The following is a 21,201-nucleotide window of genomic DNA, read 5'->3' as shown; positions in this document are numbered from 1 at the left end:
CCAGTGGCTCTTTTCCTGCACGTCATCATCCCATTCTCTCGCTCCACAATTGGCTGCCCTGTCCCTGAAAAGACCTTTAATCTAGCTTTCTGATTACCATCTTGGAGTTACTAATAGGCCATTTTTTTCACTTTTACTTACTTATTTCCTCTAATACAGACATAATACAGAGAAATTGTGTTTATAATTTTTGACACGCAGCCTGAAGGTAGACTTGTGCAAACCCATTCGTGCTTGATGACATTTCAACACTGTGCCTTATAATTAAAAGGTCATGAACCTCAATATGTGATTTCTCTGCGATAAATTGAAATCATTACAGATTTCTTGGAAGAAAAAAGACTGTTTGCTTTTGGCTTTTCCTGCATCCAGTTCGTCGACAAAATTTGCATGGCAGTTTCTTAAGCTAGTGTTTGACCTTTACTTTGGCTCAAGACCTACATTTTCATGGTCGAGAGACAATGAGCTAAAAGACGCAACAGACTGGGCGTTGAATTCAAAGCCACAATGGTTCAGTGTGATCTTGAAATGAGTAATGGTTGTGCAGGTGTCTCTAGTGTAAACAGGTGTCAATGACCCACCTGAGTTATTTTAGCAAAGTCAATAAAAATCAATCGTTGTTATGGGATTAAGAATATTAATGTGGAGTTTCTCATCTGCTCTAACTTTGGTTTTGACAGCTCGTCAAACTGTTTTTTAGGGATAATTGGAAAGAAGAAAATAGCTTGAAAAAAGTCCTGCTAGTGGATCGGAAACATTTAAGGACTACAGTTATAAATGCAACGATAAAAATGTCAATAGTCCAATTATATGACTTCCTCTTGAACACAGAGATTTTAATAGATAGAGATCATGTATTTATTTATTTTAAACAACAGTTTGGTGATAGTTTGACGTCAATTTCCTGATAATCTGCTTCAACAGCCAGGAAGAATGCCAAGATATTACACGGCTTGTAAAACTGTTAACGCTACAGAGACATGCCTGATCCTGCAGATGTACAAAATCCAACGGGTATGAGGTCAAAAGATCAGCGTTATGTAATAAAAGAGAAATGTAGTTCAGTGTGTGAAAGCGTGTGGAAGCGTGTTCACTGGTGCATGCACAAAGCTTTTATTCATGTCCTTATCAAATATCAGTAAGCTGGGGAAAAAAATAGATGAATGGAGCTGATGTTTATTTGTCTTTGGCATGTTACCAAGCTGAATAACAAGACCAGTTATGAAGTTTAATGTTGCTTATCATCTTTAACATCAGATGGCTGTGTGGAGCAGGCAGATTTTACTTAACCCATGGCTGTCAAATTGTCTTAAAGCTCTTAACACGGCTGCTAAATTGTAAAGATCAGGAAGGATCCAAATATATGTGTCTCTCTGTGCAAATGTGGCGATTCTAGAGTTGGTGGGGGCCCTACACAAAACCTAATTAGGGGGCCCTCCAACCAGCGTTTATCACCATCACGTCTTCCAGCGTCCTGACGCTTACTTCTTTCCACTTTTTCCTGTGTCCTCTTTCGCTCCTATAGACGGGTCATTCCTCTTAATTTTTTTGTTGACGTTCATGGACAAACTTTGGATTTCACAGGAATAATGCATACAACGCTTAGCAGGGCAACAAGAGTGGGTGCTGTCAGATGGGGCCCCCTTGGGGAGGTTTCCTACTGTCATTGCAAAAAAAATGTGCACATTACGGGCCATTGCTTTGGTTTAGATTTGTGAGCCCTCAGGGGCCCCTCTACTGGTCTGGGGACCCAAGAGGTTGCCTGCCATGCCTGTTGAGAGGCAGCACGTCTGCATATTTGTCTATGCAGGTGTGTGTGTGTGTGTGTGTGTGTGTGTGTGTGTGTGTGTGTGTGTTTTGAACCCTATGATTTAAAACTTCTTAGAAAAATGTTCTTTGTTCATCTTGGAGACCATTGTGGACAAGCAGGACTTGGATAGCCTTTTGCTAACCTGTCCTGTACAAGTCCCAACATGAATCCTCCTGCTGCCTTTTGAATATCAGATGTACCACTGTCAAAAAAAACTCAACTTCAAGTACCTGTCTTAAAAATATACAAGCAGAGTAGCTCACCTGGTGGAGTGGTGGTGAATAGAAGCTTAATCCTGGTGTCCTGCATGTCATCCAATCCCTCTCTTCCCCACGGTTCATGCCTCTATTCGTCTTTTTCGTATAAACAAAAGCAAAAATGACGCAAAGTATTAAGAAAAAGTTCCTTAACAAAGGGGTGGAACGTTGATCCCAAAATATAATGAGTTGTTTATCTTGTGAGAAATTCTGTTTAATCATGGATAGCCACTTGAGATGAACCATCTCGTTTGAGAGGGGGTCCAACAATATCTCCAAATAAGTATGTTGTAGCAGGGGCATGGAATCACTTGGGAATTTGTTTTTAACAATTTCCCAGTTTGGGATCAATTAAGTTTGTTAACTGAAAATACTGACTGAAGGTTTTAAAAAAAGTTGTCCCTGTGACATCATTGCTTAAATCAAACACTTTACTTGATAAGTTTACTTGTTATCTATTAATATCCATATTTTTATTCCATAAATTAGCATATTAAGTAGGGACGGTGTTCCGCCTTTTTTCAGGGGGGTGGGGGTTAAGGCTTGATCCCATAACTGTTTTAAGACTTTCATGTTATTTTCTATGGCAGACCAACAGCACTGCCATGAAACAAATGATGCAAACCTGGATCGTTTGTCTTTTCTATCAATTATAAATGACACAATACATGACCCCTCTATGACCCTGCTTTGCATTTGTTCACTTCAAGCTTGTTAAAGTCAAACATTTTTACACACTGTTGCTTGAAGAAACAGACATGTCAAAAAAAAAAAAAAAAAAACATTGACTCATGAATTGTCGAGAGCCAATAAAAGCAGTAAAGATAGGTATCACCGCCACCCTGACTCTGCGTGAAACTGATGCAGCATGATGAGAGACTTGAGTTTCTGAAGCTCACACCAGGTCACACACTCCAACTTTATTAACTGGAGGATGGGGGGGTTGGGGGACGACTTCCTGCCTCAGGGAAAAAAGAGCTGCGTGTGTTTTAACGGTCTCTGCAGGTGAATTAAGTCGACCTTGGCAGGAGATTGAACAAAGTCAGCTTTTGTTTCACAGTTGGATCTGAAACTGGAAGAACAAGTTTATCCTTTTTTGGGATATTTAAGGCAGAGAGACGGCGGGCCACTGAAGTCATTTGAAACACCAGAAAGTATAAAATGTAAACCTAAAACACAAGAATCTCTTTATTCCAGTTTATTAATTGAACTTCCTTGCCTATAGAAATATTGTTTTGTGATTTCAGGTTCATTATTTCCACTTCTATAGCTAGATCTATTTCCTGTTTTAAATTGGACATTCTTCGTTTAAGTTTTTAACTTTTTTTTTTTTCCATAAAATTGAGACTTTGAATAAAAAACTGAAATCAGAATTGCGGAAACATAGGAATCAGATCACAAAAGATAAAAGTATAAATTAAGCAATACAAAGGAATACATGCAGATGTGAGGTTTGTCCTTCACATCACATGCCATATAAATAATAAAAATAATTTTATTACAAAGACGCCTTTGAAAACATTTAATGTCATCTTACAAAGCAGAGATAAAAATAAAAATGAACAATACATCGATAGAATTAAGATTTAAAAGACAAATTAGGAGGATGTAGAGGATTTATGAGACAGGGAGGAGAATGGTCAGACTGAATATGGAAGTTTAAAAAGATGTGTTTTGAGATGTGATTTAAAAATGGAGAGAGAGTCAATATTACGGATGTGTGGTGGGAGGGAGTTCCAGAGGCTGGGACCAGAGCGGCTGAAGACTCTGGACCCCATGGTGGACAGACGGGTGGTGCATTGAGGTGAATGGAAGAAGACCTTAGAGTGCAGGTGGGTGTGTGTTGATGTGCAGGAGTTCACTACAGTGCCTGGGAAGTGCAAAGCAAAATGACAAAGTGTCGGAAGTGAACCGGAAGTGATCGAGTGAGGTGTCATTTTGTTTGTTCTGTTTTGTCGCATTTGGTACATTCCCTTTCTGTCAAGGTTCTGTCATTTGTACATTTGTTTGGGGACTGGTAAAAGTGGTCTGCCACTTGTAAATTTGTCTCAGCGATCGTAAAAGTGTTTCACATCTTGTAAATTTGTTTTGTTTTATAATTTTGTTTCATAAAATGTCAAAATATTTCTCAAAATGTAAATTTGTCTCACATTTTGTAAAACTGTTTCACACTTTGTAATTTTGCTTTGCACTTCCCAGCCACCGTAGTTCAGAGAAGTAAATACAATGTCTGAGTTACTTTTATTGCAGGGGTTTCTTGCGCAACTTTATACAATCATTGGCAACATTTATGATGGAAATGAATTTCATGCAGCTACATTTACCCAACAGCTGTGATGAATATTTACCTTTGGAGATAAAAACATTTTAAGAGACAAATCTAGTCATAATCTCACAACATATGTCAAGTTGCTAAAGAGGATACAGATTGCTTGAAGTGTATCAACCTGTAAACTTGACCTGGAACTGTTTGAACATTAAACATTTGTTGTTAATGATTCGAGATTTCTGTGAGAGGAAAGTTTTAATTTTCTCTTACACAAGCTTTGATGAAAATGTTCTGCAGTTTTTCCTCCAGAACATATTTGGGGAAAACAAAACGTTTTCTTGAATTGAATTTTTTGGGGTTTTTTTTCTTACCGTAGTATCTCCTTTTTTAAAAGTGATTTACAACCTTTTAACTTTTCTGAGGTCTTGATCCTCCTTTGAGCAGGCTGCTCTCCAAAAGTCTAGCTGACGCGCATCGTCTTTTATGACGCCCCGAGCGCTCCCCACCCTGACATATAAAATCTAATCTAATCACACTGACACTTCCGAGTCAGAGGAACCTCTATCAACCAGATGCTGCCTTAAAACACACGACTGCTTCCTGTCTCTGACACCGACTGCACCGTTTGACCCGACAGTTTTACGATTATTCCAAATGAGTTAATGTATTTATTCATGTTTGATATAAAAGTGCTACTGAGCCCCTGAAGTCCCAGAGAGTAAAAAGGAATATATCTTGTGTGCACATGATACCATCTAATTTGTATCGTGTGATTGTATTTTATATTTTACTTTTTTGGGACTTCGTGTTTAATCAGACAGATAAATCTTATATGACTGCTGTGTTGTGATGCAAAAATTGACAATTAGCAGATGCTGTTTTTTTCTTCTTACATGGAAGTTTGCATTTTCTGCAAAACTAACAATCCTGCTCTTGTGTTTTGGGATTTCATCCGAAATGATGGGTCGATTCATTTTTTGACCGATAAGGATCAGAGGAAGAGATTCAATAATTAAACATTTCAGGTTTGCCTCAGGCCTTTTTCCCCCTCATGCCTTCTGGGGACTATTTCATTAAATCATTTATACACGACAGAATTTTAAACCAAATAAGACGAATGTGTTTTTTAACTTTTGTCTTCTCTTTTCGTTATCGCCACACATTTAAGTCACTGTAATAACTAAAACGTTACAGTCACTATGTCAAACAAAAGGTCTTCTACATTATGCAGTGTTTTATATTTTTCCTGTCATATTAAAAACATTGTTTTTCTTTTGACACCTGTGTTTCATTCCTTCACTTTCACGCTCTTGCAGCAGCAGCCTGGAGCGAAAGGCCTGTTTGACTTGATAGCAGTTATCCATCATTATCAAAACAAGCCTATTGACTCAGGCGTTACGAGAGATCACAGATATAATTGGAGCTTGTGAGACTCCACGCTGACACAAAAGTCAATATTTGTCCTCAGTAACCTGTCACACCATGTTACACAAGCCCCATTCAAGTCATCGGGACATCTCTCACACACACACACACACACAAGTTTTCTTATAACAGTGATCCAATGTGAAAACAGCGAAAAGCAAAAACTTGATGTTTAGTTTTAAATAAAGAGTGTGGGATTAGCAAGAACGTATCAATAATGTTCCTTTTGTGAATAAAGCACACTGAAACACAAATATTTAAAATCCAAAAATTAAATCCATGAATTTGAAACGAGATGGGTTTAAGATAAAGATAAGATAAGATATACTTTATTCATCCCAGCAGAGAAATGTAGGTGTTCCAGCAACCAGCATACATACAAACACACAACACAACACATAATATACATACATATCCCACCCATACAAAAAAAAAAACATGAGCCCACAATACAGTTTGATATATGATATATGCAACTCAGGCTAAAGTTTAAAAGTTTAAATGTCTTCTGTCCTTACTTAAAGGGGAGTCGTTATAAAGTGCAATTGTAGTAGGTAAAAAAAAGTATTTTTAAATCTGTCCTTTTTGTGCCGTAGCCTCCCACTAAAGACACTCTTTTGTTCACACTCGAGATTGTGTAAGGGATGCATGTTATTGTCCATAATGTTCAACAGTTTCTGTATCATCCTTCTCCCCATCACCACCTCCAGGGGCTCCACAGCACAGAGCCAGCCCTCCTAATCAGCTTGTTAAACTTTTTAGAGTCACAAGCCCCTGATGCTGCTGCCCCAACAGACGGCTGCAAAGAAAATGGCACTTGCCGCAACAGTCTGATAAAACATGGATAACATTCTGCTACACACATTAAAAGACCTAAGCTTCCTCAAGAAGTAGAGTCTGCTCTGATCCTTCTTGTTGACGGCCTCTGTGTGGTGCTTCCAGTCCAGTTTATTGTTCATGTGCACCCCCAAGTATTTATAGCACTCCACCACCTGCACCCCATCCCAGAGGATAGAGATGGTGCTTAGCTCAGGCCTGTCCCTCCTAAAGTCCACCACCATTTCCTTGGTCTTTGTTACATTTAACACCAGGTGGTTCTTCCCACTCCATGCAACAAAGTTATCCACCAGCATCCTGTATTCAGTCTCCTCTCCACCACTGATACACTCTACTACCACAGTATCGTCTGAGAACTTCTGTAAGTGACAAGCCTCAGAGTTATACTGGAAGTCTGAAGTGTATAGTGTGAAGAGGAAAGGGGACAGCACAGTCTCCTGCGGCGCTCCTATGCCACTGACCGCCCGCTCAGACACAGACCTCCCCAGCCTCACAAACTGTGGTCTGTCAGTCAGGTAATCCATGGTCCATGATGTTGTGGTGGCGTCTACCTGCATCAGCTCCAGCTTCTCACGTAGCAGTACTGGCTGTATGGTGTTAAAAGCACTTGAAAAATCAAAAAACACATAATCCTCACAGTGCTACCAGACCTGTCCAGGTGAGAGTGGGCTCTGTGGAGTAGGTAGATGATGGCGTCCTCAACCCCCACCCTCGGGCAGTAAGCCAACTGCAATGGGTCCAGGTAGCTGGTCACCTGTGGTCTCAGGTGGGCCAAGATCAGCCTCTCAAGTACCTTCATGATGTGCGATGTTAGGGCAACTGGTCTGTAGTCATTGAGGGCAGAGGGAGAGGGTTTCTTGGGGACCGGAACAAGGCAGGATGTTTTCCACAGCACTGGCACCCTCCCCTGGCCGAGGCTGAGGTTGAAAAGATGCTGTAGAGTGCCACATAGCTGACCTGCGCAGGCTTTCAAAGCCCTGGGGCTGATGCCATCTGGACCTGCTGCCTTGTTCTGGCTGAGTCTCTCGAGCTGCATTCTCACCTGGCTACTGGAGACAGACAAGACAGGCCAGAGAAGTGTGGGGAACGGTGGGGGTCAGAGCGTGTTGGAGGGGGCAGTGGGTGCCGTCCAGGTAACTTGCGGGGAGGGGGGAGGATGTAGGGTCTGTGTGGCTATCAGGGGCCAGGGAGGTAGCCAAAGGCCTCGTGCTGAACCTATTGAAGAACACGTTCATCTCATTGACCTTGGCCTGCAGGAACGTAAACTTCCTCCAGCCGGGCGGCAGCGACAGGTAACGGTTACTTGCACGTCTCTGCCGGGACTTTCTTTGGAAATCCATGAATGTAGTCAAGCATGTCATTCATTAGAACAGAGTAATTCCAGAAGAAAACATTCTGCAGACACTTCTTTGGAAACAGATGTGTATCGTGTCACAGGCTGAAAGGTGATACTTCGATGGAAGTTTTGCAAATCAAGACAAACTGACATCCTGTTTCGGCATCAAGAGATTTCTTCATCCAAAGACGTTACTGTCCTCACTGTAAGAACTGGTTAGTTCAAATTAAATACAATGAATCATCCAAAGACGTTACTGTCTTCATTGTAAGGACTGGTTAGTTCAAATTAAATACAATGAATCATCCAAAGACGTTACTGTCTTCATTGTAAGGACTGGTTAGTTCAAACTAAATACAGTGAAGCCGCATTAAGTGTCTCTGCCTCTCAATGGTTGAACACATTTCCAGAGGAGCTAAGTCTGGAGACAGTGCAAACTACTGCTTAGCATAGCCTTTGAGTTAATATTTTTTTCATTTTAACTTCGTATCTTTTCTCTAATTGTGCTTAGTTAGGATGTTTTTATCTTGTGTGTTTTCTAATCTTCTTAACTCTTTCTCTGTTTGTGTCTCTCTTTATTTCTTGTTGCTGTAAAGCCCTTTGTGTTGCCCTTGTGCTTTAAAAGTGCTACTTGAAAACATTTGCCTTACCTAAGTGATCAACAGCTATTGTAAAAGTAGATTTTGATTTAAGTTCTCAGAGTAAAGATCTTTCACAACTTTGACATACTTATCTTAAGGTGAAAAAATATTTACAAAAAAATCTAAAGAAACCTGATCCATTATTTTTATATACAGTCATTTGTGATTGAGGTTTCAATGAACACAGATGCTGTTTTCATCTCATTAGAAAACATTGACTTTCACTAACAACCTCTTTTAGGCTGTAGTTAAAACCAAGGGGTACTTAAAACTGAATACCAGTCTTAAAAATGTTACATCATGACAATATATAATGTTCAACAGCTTGATTTAAGGTGTAAGAATAAGCAGCAAACATTACATTTGAGGCTAAAGAGAAGTTCAGTACATCTTCACACACTATGCAGGTTTTCTGTCCAAACCAAAGTGAAATGTTGACTCAAAACAAAATATGTGAATGTCACAAAGTCATGAGGATTCATCATCTGTGACACGACTACATCGGTGCATTTAATGTTGTACTGAACATTTATCATAAACCTCTCCACGAGTTTTTTAGAACATGACACCTGACGGTAAGAGTAAGTAAAGAACAGAAACACATGATCCAAATGTCTCGTATTTCCCGCCTCCAAAAACACACAACGTAGTCCTTGTTTCAGTGTTAATTTAATCATACAAATGCGTACTTATAGATACAAGGGAAGGGGGGGGGGGCTTTATTTTGACTGCTTCTCTTCAGATAAATGTGCTATTTCAGGACTATGTAAACTTTCATCTCATCCACTCACCATGCAACCTGTCTCAAACCCACACAGTCGCACACTCGACCTAGAGAATGAATCCAGCAATACTCACATGCCTCATACACGCACACACACACACACAACCCCTGACGTGACTCAGAGAAGCAAAGCAGAACAGTGTATACTGTTTGGGAGGAGGACTTTCAGCAGACTCTCAAAGCAAACACAGAAACGCAGAATGCTGGTGAATTGTACAAACCACAACGAAGTCTAAACGTCAAGAAACAACATTCAGAGGTTCATCCTTAGCACTCAAGAGAAAGTTTGATTAAAAGACGACACATTTATAAAACACATTTTCACCCTCATTGAAGAAAGATCAAAAACACTATCATGGAGTCCCGTTAACAACATCCCCATTTTTTTTATTTTTAATCCCAAAAATACATGAAATAACTTCCAACATTATGAACAAGGCAAAGCTGAGGTTTAAATTCAGGTGTGATAGTAGAAAGTCCGCTGATGTACAAATCCTACACGTGTGATCAACTTTAGCATGAATCAGTCAGACAACGCTGCATGGATTCAACTAACGTTAAAGAACCATGAAAATTAAACTTTAAAGCTGAGAGGTCTTTAGGGGAGAGGAGCAAGTAAAAATAAAACACAATAAAATCTTCCAGGAAATGCTGGTATTACAAACCAAAAAAAGCAACAAAAAAAAAAAAAAAAAACCATGTTTCCTTATTAGAAGTGATGAATAGATTTGTGCAAATAGCAGTAACATACCATCAGGGCTAATCCTGATGTGAACCATTCATTTTCATACTCAAACTAAAAAACAAACTACTACAACTTGTCCTTGCAAAGCACTCAGCGTGATGTGGAAATCTAGTTTAAGGTTGGTCTTCTGATTTTTTTAGCACCACCTGCTGGTTTTAAACGAGATTTGATGTGACTGCGGTGCAAGATTAAAACGGCAAAAAAAATAAATAACAAAAAAGGGCAAATAGTGAGTCAGTTCATCCAAACGCTGCTGAATCACTCAACAATACTTCAGAGGTACACGCCCGGTAAATCTCTCTAAATGTAGGTGTGTCTGTGAAGAAAAGACACGTCATCCTTTGCCCAAGTAGTATACACTATTATCATGTCAGTAAATTCAAAGAGAAACCATAACACATGCACCCACACATTCCCTGGCATACATACATATATATATATATATATATATATATAGTCGGACACATACGGTTGACATGGACTCAGACTACAGTCACTCATCAGGCAAAAATAGATTTGAATGGCTTTTTTTTTTTTTTCAACCCGTCCTCTAGCCGCACTCTCTCACATTCACTCACATCCCCTTCAGCGTCTGATTAAAGGGAAATCCACCCTAAAACACGTTGAAAAAAAGAAATCTCCAGAGCTGTCAGGAAGGGTAATTTTCAGACAGCGATGCCTGATGACAGAGCAGATTAGTGTCTCTTTGTTCTCTTAGGAGTGACAGGGATCCTACACAGGGAGACAAGGGCCATATTCTCTTTGAAAATGGGAGAGGGGATTTTTTACTCTAATCCTTTTTAAAATCTTTACATCAGAACATGTTGTGTTCTGCATGTTGTGTTAATGGCACTAGTACGTTCAGTGTGATGTTAAGTTTAATGTTTAATTGCAGTAAACACAGGATTTCTGTAGTGAGGTCGGAGAAATGGGATAAAGACGATCTAAATTGTGTTAATCTAGTTTTATTTATGTATGTTCTACCTTTTGAGATGTAAATGTAAAAAAATAAACTGTAAACTTTGTGACTTCTTGTTATCTCAGCTATAAATGTGAAGAATCTGCATTGAAATAAATGTGTGAAAGTCAATCATAAGTTCTGTAATGACATTTTCAGGTTGAACACAGCTGTTGCCTTCAAAGAAATATCAACCAAAGGATGTTTAATAAAGAAAATACTAACAGATCTGTGCACGGCAGTGTCTACAAGAAATCCTATAAGAGCTCAATTTCAAACTTTATCTGGAGTTATTTCTGCTCAACCTGTAAGTTTTAATTCCACAGACCTAAACAACCTTCTCAGCTTTATTATAACTAAATGTTGAACTAAACGAGTAAAGATGATTCACACCAGACAAAGTCAGGCTTTTAAGGCGATTAAACTCAAATTGAATTGATAGTTCTCCAACGTTATGCTTCGATTATTGTACAGCTTTAGTGGTACTGCTATGTGAAAGCTTGCATAGTGAAAACTTGACCATCTACATTTATCCAGGGACTATAGAAACGTTGTGGTTTAGTATTAGTAATTTGTGATAGGCAATGCTTCATTAACTGTCTGTGACCAACAGTCTGGTATAATACTCCTCGACAGTTACTTATCAGTGGAACTGGTGTAAGGCTTTTCATTAATGTGGTGAATAAGAGGTACTATCTCTCCTTGTAAAAGTGGAAGTTCTTTTATGTCTTTATTTTTAACAAGGCTGGGGGGGAAAAATAATTTAAAAAAATTCTTTGCAATTCTGGAAACATTTCCCGTCTTGTGTTTGAACCCTGAAGAGAACTAAATGATGTGCGGATAGTTTAGAGTGGATATTCCCATGAACGAGACGTGTCTTACAGTGGAAATAAAAAATAGTTGCGTGTATCTATTTTTAACTCTTTAATGAAGCGTTCACACATGCGAGTCCGGGTGTTTTGATGTCAGGTGGGGCGTGTCACTGTAGCGGATGTAATCCATCACCCCACTGTAGTTTGTGTTTCTGTGGAAAGGGGCCATGAGGTCAGGGAGAGGGTTGGCATGAGTCAATATAAAACAACAGTTCCTCCCCCCTCCGACTCCTCTGTATTTAAGGACTCCCAGGGTGTTCAGCTCGTCATCCACCGTGGGAGGGGGGGATCTTTGTCGTTCTAGCTCTGTCCAAATGGATAGGGCCCGTGAATACCCTGGGGAGGGGAAAATGAGAAAAACTGCGTTATATTACAGACATTGTGAACAGAATAGAGCCAACATACTACGACGGATGTAACTAGAATAACCACCTAACACTTGTGTTTATCCACAACCAGTAAAGCTGCAGTTTGCATCCTATTTAGTATTTCTCGAAAATTTTATTACGACCTGCCCCTGATATTTTTCCTGAGTTGCCTTTTTGCTGCCAGATAGACAATGTGTAGGGAGGCACCTCATGACGTAAAAAGGACGCTTGAGGAAGTCACACTGTAATGTTTACAACATATCCAAGATGGCCTTAGGAGCAACAGAGGTCGACGCTATGAAGACAGTTTTTGCCTCAAATAATGCCATGAGTCGTTGGGTTTGTTCACAGTATTAAGCAAAGTGTAGAGAATAAAATATTAGTGAATATAAACCTAATAAAGCAGTTTCATTGTGTGCACAAATATCCCACTGGTTACATGATATACCTTGTGCTGAATGTTCCTGAATATTACCTGCTGTGTTTAAACATGGATTCACCCAACCAGCTGAATTTTTTTTAAAAAGGGGGCTGGCGGAAAAAAAAAAATCTGGATATTCAAATGAAAAACATTCTGCAGTTTGCATTCACTCATTCAGCATGAGCGGACGATTTCAGGGCATTTTCAGGAGTGCAGTGCATGTGCAAAAGTGGCAAAATACAGTAAAAACATGGTATGAGTGGGCATACATTAAACAGTATCTTACGAGGTCATAAAACCATTGAACGTGTCTCTCTCTCTCTCTCTCTCTCTCTCTCTCTCCCCGTTTATCTGCAGAGCATTCATTGTAAATGGACTTTTCTCACGACAGACATGCAGGAGTAGAGTGAGAGAAATGTTTCCATTAATCGATCACTGATGACGTTCAGTTAAAAAATATCATAAAATCCCCTTGGGGGCATTGCTGACATATTGTATTCACTGACTGCAACGGTAAAAAAGAACTTGACCCTTGACTCAAATCTCAATCACCACATTGGGAAGTTATAAAATGTATAGAGATTCCCTTTAGGCATTTCTTAGATATTTATGTTCACAACAATGCAACAGACTGAACAGAAAACTTACCACATGCCCTGGCTGTCAGAGGAGAGGCGGTTAATAACTAGAGCCCAACTCACATTTTCCTTTGCTAATGTTAACAGCTTATATGAGCCAACACATATAACTGTATCAGTGTTTATATGTCTTATGACGTATGCTGATATAACAACAGTTTAACAAAGCACATCATGCAGAAAAACGATGCTTTAGTTGATTTAGAAATGATGCAATGGAATGCTTTGTCTCTCAGAGTTTGCTCCACCTCTATAGTTTCTGATACTCTCAGCACTACCTGCAGCACATGGAGCAGAGCATCACAGCTGAAACAAGGGTGGAGCACACTAGTAGACATGTTACAAATATTTAATAAGGCTTTATATTCTTTAATTAAGCAATATGATAAAAATAAGTAGCAGTATCAAAAGGAACCTTTCAAGTCGTTTTGGTTATAAAAAAAAAAAGTAGCATAATCCACCAGAAAATGTGTCATAACAAAAATATACCATAACAGCGATAACAGTAATCTGTATTTTCTCCCTGATTAAAGCGGTACTGGTATCTGTTTTAAATGTCTCATTTTGGTCACGCTCTAAAGAAAATGTCTGGTGTTTTTTTGGCGTCTGTTTGTTTATTGTGCCTGAGCTGCACGGCTGTCTGGTGTTGTTTTCACCTTCAAGGCGGCAAGACAACCTGCAGTCTGTACATGGAGGAGGCAGCTCAGTCAGTGTAGATTTCCATACAAGCTGACAAAGCTGACTAGTTGTCAACTTTCAAGTTTAGCCACCCAGGAGAGACCAAAACTATGAATAAGGGCTCAGCTACTACAGGTACGAGGTAATGCTACAGTTTAACAATTATGTTGCTCCACCTGAGAGATTAAGGAGGCTGAATGGAGTAAATGAGTTGTCACACTGAGTGGTACGCGCTGTGATAACAGGAGACATTTCTTCATAAGAGGATATAGCATTGTTTTGAAGAAGCTACATTTTCTGATTCATGTCTCAACTGATGAGCAATAAAAACACACATGTGTGGTGGTAATACTCAAATGGGGGTTGCAACATATTTCAGCTTCATTCTGCTGTTTATCATTTTACACTAAAAAGGACAAATAATTACACCTGTTTCAGTTCAGTTCAGCTGAGCTACCAGTAACAGGTTGTAAATTTACAAGAATTAGCATGTAATCTTTAGCATGATGATATAGCTATTAAAGGTTTAAGTGTGGCTGGAGCTCACAGGTACCACATCATTTGATTTTCAGCTGGACAAGCTACGGTTGTTATGTCCGCTCGTCTACTACATGTTATGACAATCCCTCTCTAACAGCCATCACGATGTGTCAGTGTGGACACAAAGTGTTGGACCGGCGGATCAGGAGTCCACCTCGAGCATTTGATGACGGTTGCAACTCTAACTCTTTGTTCAAACTGCAGGCAAATCTGACCTGTTTCCACCAAATCAGATATTTAGGGCGGACTGTCTGCACGGTCATTTGCAAGATATCAGATTAGATCCCTCATTTATCCGCATTTCCTTCATAGGTGTACATATGTGTAAATGAGAAGAAGATGAAGAAGATACAGTATATTAATCCCTGAGGGGAAATTCAAAATGTTCACTTTGTTGTTGAGAAATGCTACACACACACACACATAGGCTGAAATACACACACGTGCACAAACAAGTTCCTATAAACATGCACTAATGGAGAGACATCAGAGGGAGCGCCAGAGCAGTTTGGAGCCCTCACTCAAGGGGACCCTGGTCAGTACTCAGGAAGTGAGCGGACACCTCTCCAGCTATCGGGATTGACTTGATCTGCACCGGGACTTGAACACAGACGACCCTCCAGCTCCCAACCAAAGTCCCCAGAGATTGAACTACTGCCACCCCAAGTAACTATGTACGCTGGATACCAACGTATAACACCCAATTTTCACACACTTCACAGCGCCACGGTTTTGCTCCGTCGGACGGCTGGCGCCCATTCACACTGGATCCGTTTCTGGGACGTCAAGCGCAGAGGGGTGCACCAATGACACATCACAGGAGAACTACAAGATCCCGCGGGAATAAAGAGAAAAACATGCAAACAACATGTTGCTTTGTCTTTCTGAGGATGCATTGTTGTTAATTCGGTTCCTGTTTTGACGTAATGTTGATAAAGTGATGAAAAATACGATCGCGAGTCCGTATATTGTGTTTTATTTTGAAATTGACCGGATGCTCTGTGCGTTTCCTTGTCTGACTTCCTGTCCGGGCTGTCATATTCTGTCCAGCTTGACGCGTTCCTGCGGCGCTCTCCGGCGAAAACAGACTCGCTGCGTATTTGAAACGGAGCAGAGCGCAGTGCCGTCGGTGGCTCGCGCCGGAGACGGACCGCAGCGCGCGCTGTGTAAACACAGTGATAGACTAGAGTGGAAGCTAAGTACGACGTAGTGCGCGGCGCTGACGGACCGCGGCGCCCACGGAGTGTGTGTGAATTGGGGGTAAGGCATGACAAATGGAGAGCATTTATCTCACCCTCCAAACGCTTATGATGTCAAGAAGGGGTGTTAATATCGAATATATAGCAATCTGTATGCACGTATTGTGTGTTGCAATGCAATCATGACTGTGACATGTATGTAGTATTCGGATTGTACCTGCATTTCAAATCATCAAACGTGGCCTGGATCTGACTTCTTTTCTGCCATGCACACTTTTAAATAGGCTTTCCACACTATAAAGTTTGTCTTGGTTTGTCCAGAACCGGATATCTCAACAACTGCTGACCGACTTCAACACCATTGTTGCTGCTATGAAACGACGCCTAGACAAGAATTCCTAATGATTTTAACGACCATTTGAGATTTCCATCAATCTCGTCCATGACTAAATGCAGTGTGCCGTGTACAACTTATACATGACCGATATTAAAATCTATGGAGCAAATGCCATAAAACACAATCAGCACACAGATGCTCCTGAGAGGATAAAATAAATCCTCTATGTTTTAAACACTCCGTGAATTTTTAGTACTACCCTAAGGCCAACATTTAAACTGACACATAACTCATTGTGACTGCCAAAACATTTGTTTAAGAAACATTAGGTTAAAACCAGGAGAACCCTTTGATTTGGATAACCGTGAGGTCTTTCTGACATGATAAAGTCTTGAGTTTAAGGAGCACGTTTGCCAGCGTACCTCTGTCTGACATTTTCCCTTTGTAAGGTGGGATGATGAATTTTTGAAACAATAATAACTGGAGGAGGATGTGCAACATTGTACACATAAATAAAGCAGAAATCAAGTATATTCTCTGTGAGTATCTCTCTGTGTCATGACTGTCTACAATGAGTGAGAAGTGTGAGTCCTGCCAGCTGTGTTGTTGTGAGAGCCGTATTTACATCATGTTTACATGGACAGGACGGCCGTGCGTGTAAAACTGTTTTAGTCAAGGACTAGAGGAAAGAAGAATAACATACTCACTCGCTTACTTGGATGTCATGTAAGTGTCTTTAGATCACGGTCATATCGTGTCAATTTATGTGCAATACGAAGCTACGAGCTAACTAAAGTGTGCTCACATTAGCCTGCTAACACAACAAGCAGGCAACAGGCTATTACAGATCGAGCAAAGGACAATTTTGTCTGCCTCTTGCGCTTAATGGTGCTTAATTATCGTGAGTTCTAATTCATAACTCCTTCATGCGAACGCGAGTGGAGAAGGGCTTGGATGTGTGCCGCTGGAGGAGAGCGGAGATGTCACCAAACATCAGTTTGATTTGGTGTAATACTGGTGCATAAGGGCGACATCTACTGGATCAAAAAGTCGCACTTTCTTCCTTTGAAACATATTCTTTAACAAGCATAACTTCTCCAGAAATGGCAGAGAAACATTAATAGTGAATATACAATCATGATGACCCAATCAAATGCTTTTTTGTTTTTTTGTTTCAAGAGCCATTTGACAAAACACAAATTTCAGAAGAAAAAGGAACAACCACTTTTCATCCTATGATAAGGTAAGGTGATGTGACATAACGTGCCTGGCCGTCATTTCAATCACTACCGGTTCTCCTCAAAACAAAATAAATAATATCAGAAAAACTAGGAATGATCTCACTGCTTCCACAAATGCCGAAATGAAGTGGTGTCAATAACGGATGTATTTGATCTATCCAGCTCTAAGATACAGCAAACACTTCATCCACTGTTACTGCAGCTTTCAGATTCATTGATCTGTGGGCACCACTGACCTGATCCACTTTAGCTAAATAATCAAGTAATGACTGACGTAAGCCCGAATCAAACTGAGAATACAACTGACTCCATATAACGTCGATGGAGGTTAGTCCTACTATCATTATGTAGGCTTCTGAAGTTCATTGTTTCGCACAAACAATTAAAAAAGGCGACTTGTGACTTTTGAATGTAGTGAGTGTTGATGTGATTTGTCTTTAAAGCTCTAAATCTGAATAGTACATACCTGACCATAAGTCACCACAGAAAGATTGGTTTGGAGACCATTCGACGCTCTATTTACAGCATTATGAGACAGTCCATTTTGATCTTGCTGGATTGGCTCCTGCGTGCGCTCCCACGCCCCGCCAGGATCTCTGAAGCTGTCGTCAGTGGCGTCGTGCTTGTTTTTCTGCGGCGAGGCGAACGGGTTGAAGTCTTCCTGCACGTTGCGCTGGGGTTGGGTGTTGAATTCCGTCTCGAAAGAGGACAGCTGCTGGGTCACGCCGAGGAGACCTCCAACTTCTACGCTCAGAATCACCCAGATTACGTCTGAGGAGGAAAGAAGAAAAGACGTGGGGTCAGAGAAACTTTACGAGGATGTTGATGAAAAGAAGTCAGCTAAAATATATATATTGTAGTTAATAACGCAGCCCTGTTTTGTAAGAAACAAATCAAATATTGTGGGATTTCCTACCTCCGTAGAATAATCCGGTCGCTGTACACATCCTCCACTGGCCCTGGTACATGCCTGGATTTGTGGGACTTCTCATCTGCACACTCACATCTGATATCTCCTGGGGGTCTAGTGATTTAACCACTACCGTGTTTACATGCCCAAACTGATCCCCCCCAATGTACTTGAGACAAACCCCAGGTGGCCACAACTCAGCACCTACAATACACAGCAATGAGTGCAGATAAGACACAGCTCAAAAAGAACATGTAAAAAAAAAATCATGACACCGTAACTAACATTTACTCTGGCAGAAATTACAGAGAGGTTCAGAAAGGATAATTATAGAGTGTGAACTAAACATGTGATTGAAGTCTCCACCTGTGTTTTGTATTCTCCAGGTCTTCGTGAACGGCGTATCTGGAGGAACTGACTCTCCTTCCCCAATTGTCACATCTTCAACGAAGGACATGGATGGCGTGTTGACGTTGGGACTTTCAAAGTCATAATATGCACCGATAGCAGCCTGCAGGTTCCTGTGGCAACGCAAAAGGACAAGTTTGGTGTTGTCAAGGGTTAACACAATTCACGGGACCCCTACCTCCCACAGGGTCTCTTAATCACCACACTTTCCAGGATAACATCAAGAAAACTAACATTAAAGGTGTTTGTTTTATTCCCTGCAGATTGTCTGCTCCTTAGAAAACCTTATCTCAAAGTAAACAATGCATGGCAAATCCTTTGTTTTGACAAGACGGTATTTCATCCCTGGTTTAGGTCAGCTTAAAACACCGACTCCTTTACTTACCACAATGCAGCTCAATATAAAGGGAAATCAGACTCTTCCTGCATTAACGTCCATGTCTGACAATACACATTTCAAGTTTAAACCTAATACGGCCTGATCTACATTTGTTGATTAAGTAGAGATACATCTAGAAGACATTTGGCTGTTTTTTTTTTTCCAGATGTGAGAAAGCTCCTCAAGAGTCTCTGAAGACAAACAGAATAAAAGACAAACAACAAGTTTAAAACGTGTTCCACATCCCACCAGAACAGCTTGATGGTATCTTTAAAATATAAATGCATAAAAATAGAAAGCACATATAAATAAACAAAGTTTATGAGGTAGTGGTGATGTACCATTGGGACCAAAATATATCAACAAACACTTTGGAACATTTACCAAAAATGACAAAACCTTGGAGCCAGACAGCATGCAGCACAGTAAACGCTTTATCTGGATTATCTTGTTTTCATGATCATGGGAGGATATCATTTAAATCTGATTAATTGTCCAGCCATGATGACTCACATTTCCAGACATTAAATGCTCTAAGGTGAAAACACATCAATTGTTGGATGGGTTGTCCCTTTAAAATAGATTAGATCAAGGCCATGAACCACTGATTGAAGAAAAAGAAAAACTTTTATCAGTGGATAAGGGACAAAAGGACGATTTGATCAAAACTGCCTGTTGATAGATCACGACTAGTTACGTCATCAGACTATCGTGAAGTAGCTCCTTCTGCTGCCTTGAGTTTCCCAAACAGCATGGCTAAACTGGCTCTGAATACGATTATGTAATATGGCAGATAATCTTACGAGAGTCCCCCTGTGCTTAAATTAACCCTACAAGCCAGTGGGGTTAGCTTTCTTTCCGCTTTTGCAAGTTATTTCACCTTAATTTGAACTCACTGCTGGCACACACTTTACCATTTCATCTCCGTTTTGTCGTCTGTCGGTTTTTAAATAAAACTAATGCACCCTAAGGCGTTCACGTGGCGTCAGAATAATCGGAAACTTGTGCTTTGTTCACTTGAAAAACCCCACTCAGGTCAGGAAAAAAAACATCACGGAAAAGTGGGGACACAATTTTAGGTACCTGACCTGCAGAGTTGACAAACCCTGACGTCATACAAAGCTGAAAAATGGCGGACGAAATTAAATGTTGTTTTGGGGGGCAAGAAACTTTTTTTTATTAAATTCACACAATGAGTAGGCCTATCCGTTTTTTTTTTGTTTTGCTTACGTGTAACGAGTTGTATTGTATACAGCTGTAGTATTTAGCTGCACTACATTTAAGGTGATGCAAATGAATACTGAGAGATAAAACACAACACATCATCCACCTCGCTTCTCTGTTGTTTAAAATATGAACACATCGAAAACTGGGAACTCCGAGCATCCGAGGAGCATTTGAATGCAATGTGAGCGCCATGTAGCTGTGTGTTGTGTAGCATGCTCTTTAAATGCGGGTTTCACGTTTGATAATTAGCTAATTATCCAGCTATGTTTGCGTTTGGTCGCCGTCCCGATCGGAGGCCCTCGTATCCCCGCACTCACCAGTTGGTCATGTCCAGGAAGAAGGCGCAGCCGGCCGGGTTGAGCTGGAAGCCCAGCAGCCTCTGAAACTCCGAGATGAGGACGTCCTTGTCCGTGGTGCCCATACAGCTGAACTTCTGCATGAGCTCCGCGTCCACGTCCATGTCTGTGCCCTCCATGGGTGGCGGGTGTCCCGCAACAGAGACGGGGGAGGGGAGGGGGTTGGGGGGTGGGGAGGGGTCCTCTCAGTTCAGTCCGAGGCCTTGTCCAGCCATAACAACCAGCTCAACAACAACAACCCTCAGTGCGCATGGCACAACCAGGAGGGGGGGGGGGGGGGCGGGGGTGACGATGTTTGACGTTACAACAAAGCGCGCGTCACCTCTCGCCAATCACGTTGTGGGCGTCGACGTCATCTGTTGCTATTTGCAGCAACATTTTCATTGGTTTATCAATAAAAGTGGCTGTTTTTAGAGCACACGACCAAAAATATTCAGAGGTGCAGTATGGAGGACACCAAATCCCACATTACTCCATTCTTGCTATCAAAACAACAATTTTTTATGGATGCACATTTGTATTTCTGAACAGTTACACAATTAACAAGTGTAAGCTTGAGGTCTAA

At 40.7% G+C, this 21,201-nt stretch overlaps 1 protein-coding gene across 1 annotated transcript; it reads right to left on the bottom strand.

The window, feature by feature from the left end:
- Positions 1–9,720: 9,720 nt before the first annotated feature.
- Positions 9,721–20,818, bottom strand: ilrun (inflammation and lipid regulator with UBA-like and NBR1-like domains). The gene is made up of 5 exons (XM_020630699.3): positions 20,598–20,818; positions 18,633–18,787; positions 18,273–18,470; positions 17,823–18,127; positions 9,721–12,270 (listed from the first exon to the last, which is right to left on the bottom strand). Exons 1-5 carry the CDS (start codon positions 20,753–20,755, stop codon positions 12,235–12,237), a joined length of 852 nt encoding a protein of 283 aa, XP_020486355.1. The 5' UTR covers positions 20,756–20,818; the 3' UTR covers positions 9,721–12,234.
- Between the last annotated feature and the right edge of the window lie 383 nt (positions 20,819–21,201).

Source organism: Labrus bergylta, chromosome 5 (assembly GCF_963930695.1).
Source record: "Labrus bergylta chromosome 5, fLabBer1.1, whole genome shotgun sequence".
Classification (NCBI taxonomy): Eukaryota; Metazoa; Chordata; class Actinopteri; order Labriformes; family Labridae; genus Labrus; species Labrus bergylta.
This window is presented reverse-complemented; position numbering and strand designations above follow the sequence as displayed.

What these genes read in the sequence shown, in the direction of transcription:
- ilrun (XM_020630699.3), bottom strand. Translation starts at nt 20,755, where the DNA reads ATGGAGGGCACAGACATGGACGTGGACGCGGAGCTCATGCAGAAGTTC. An exon ending in CTGGAGAATACAAAACACAG is followed by an intron (nt 18,471 to 18,632) that starts GTGGAGACTTCA and finishes TGTGTATTGTAG; the next exon opens with GTGCTGAGTTGTGGCCACCT. An exon ending in GACCGGATTATTCTACGGAG is followed by an intron (nt 18,128 to 18,272) that starts GTAGGAAATCCC and finishes TTTCCTCCTCAG; the next exon opens with ACGTAATCTGGGTGATTCTG.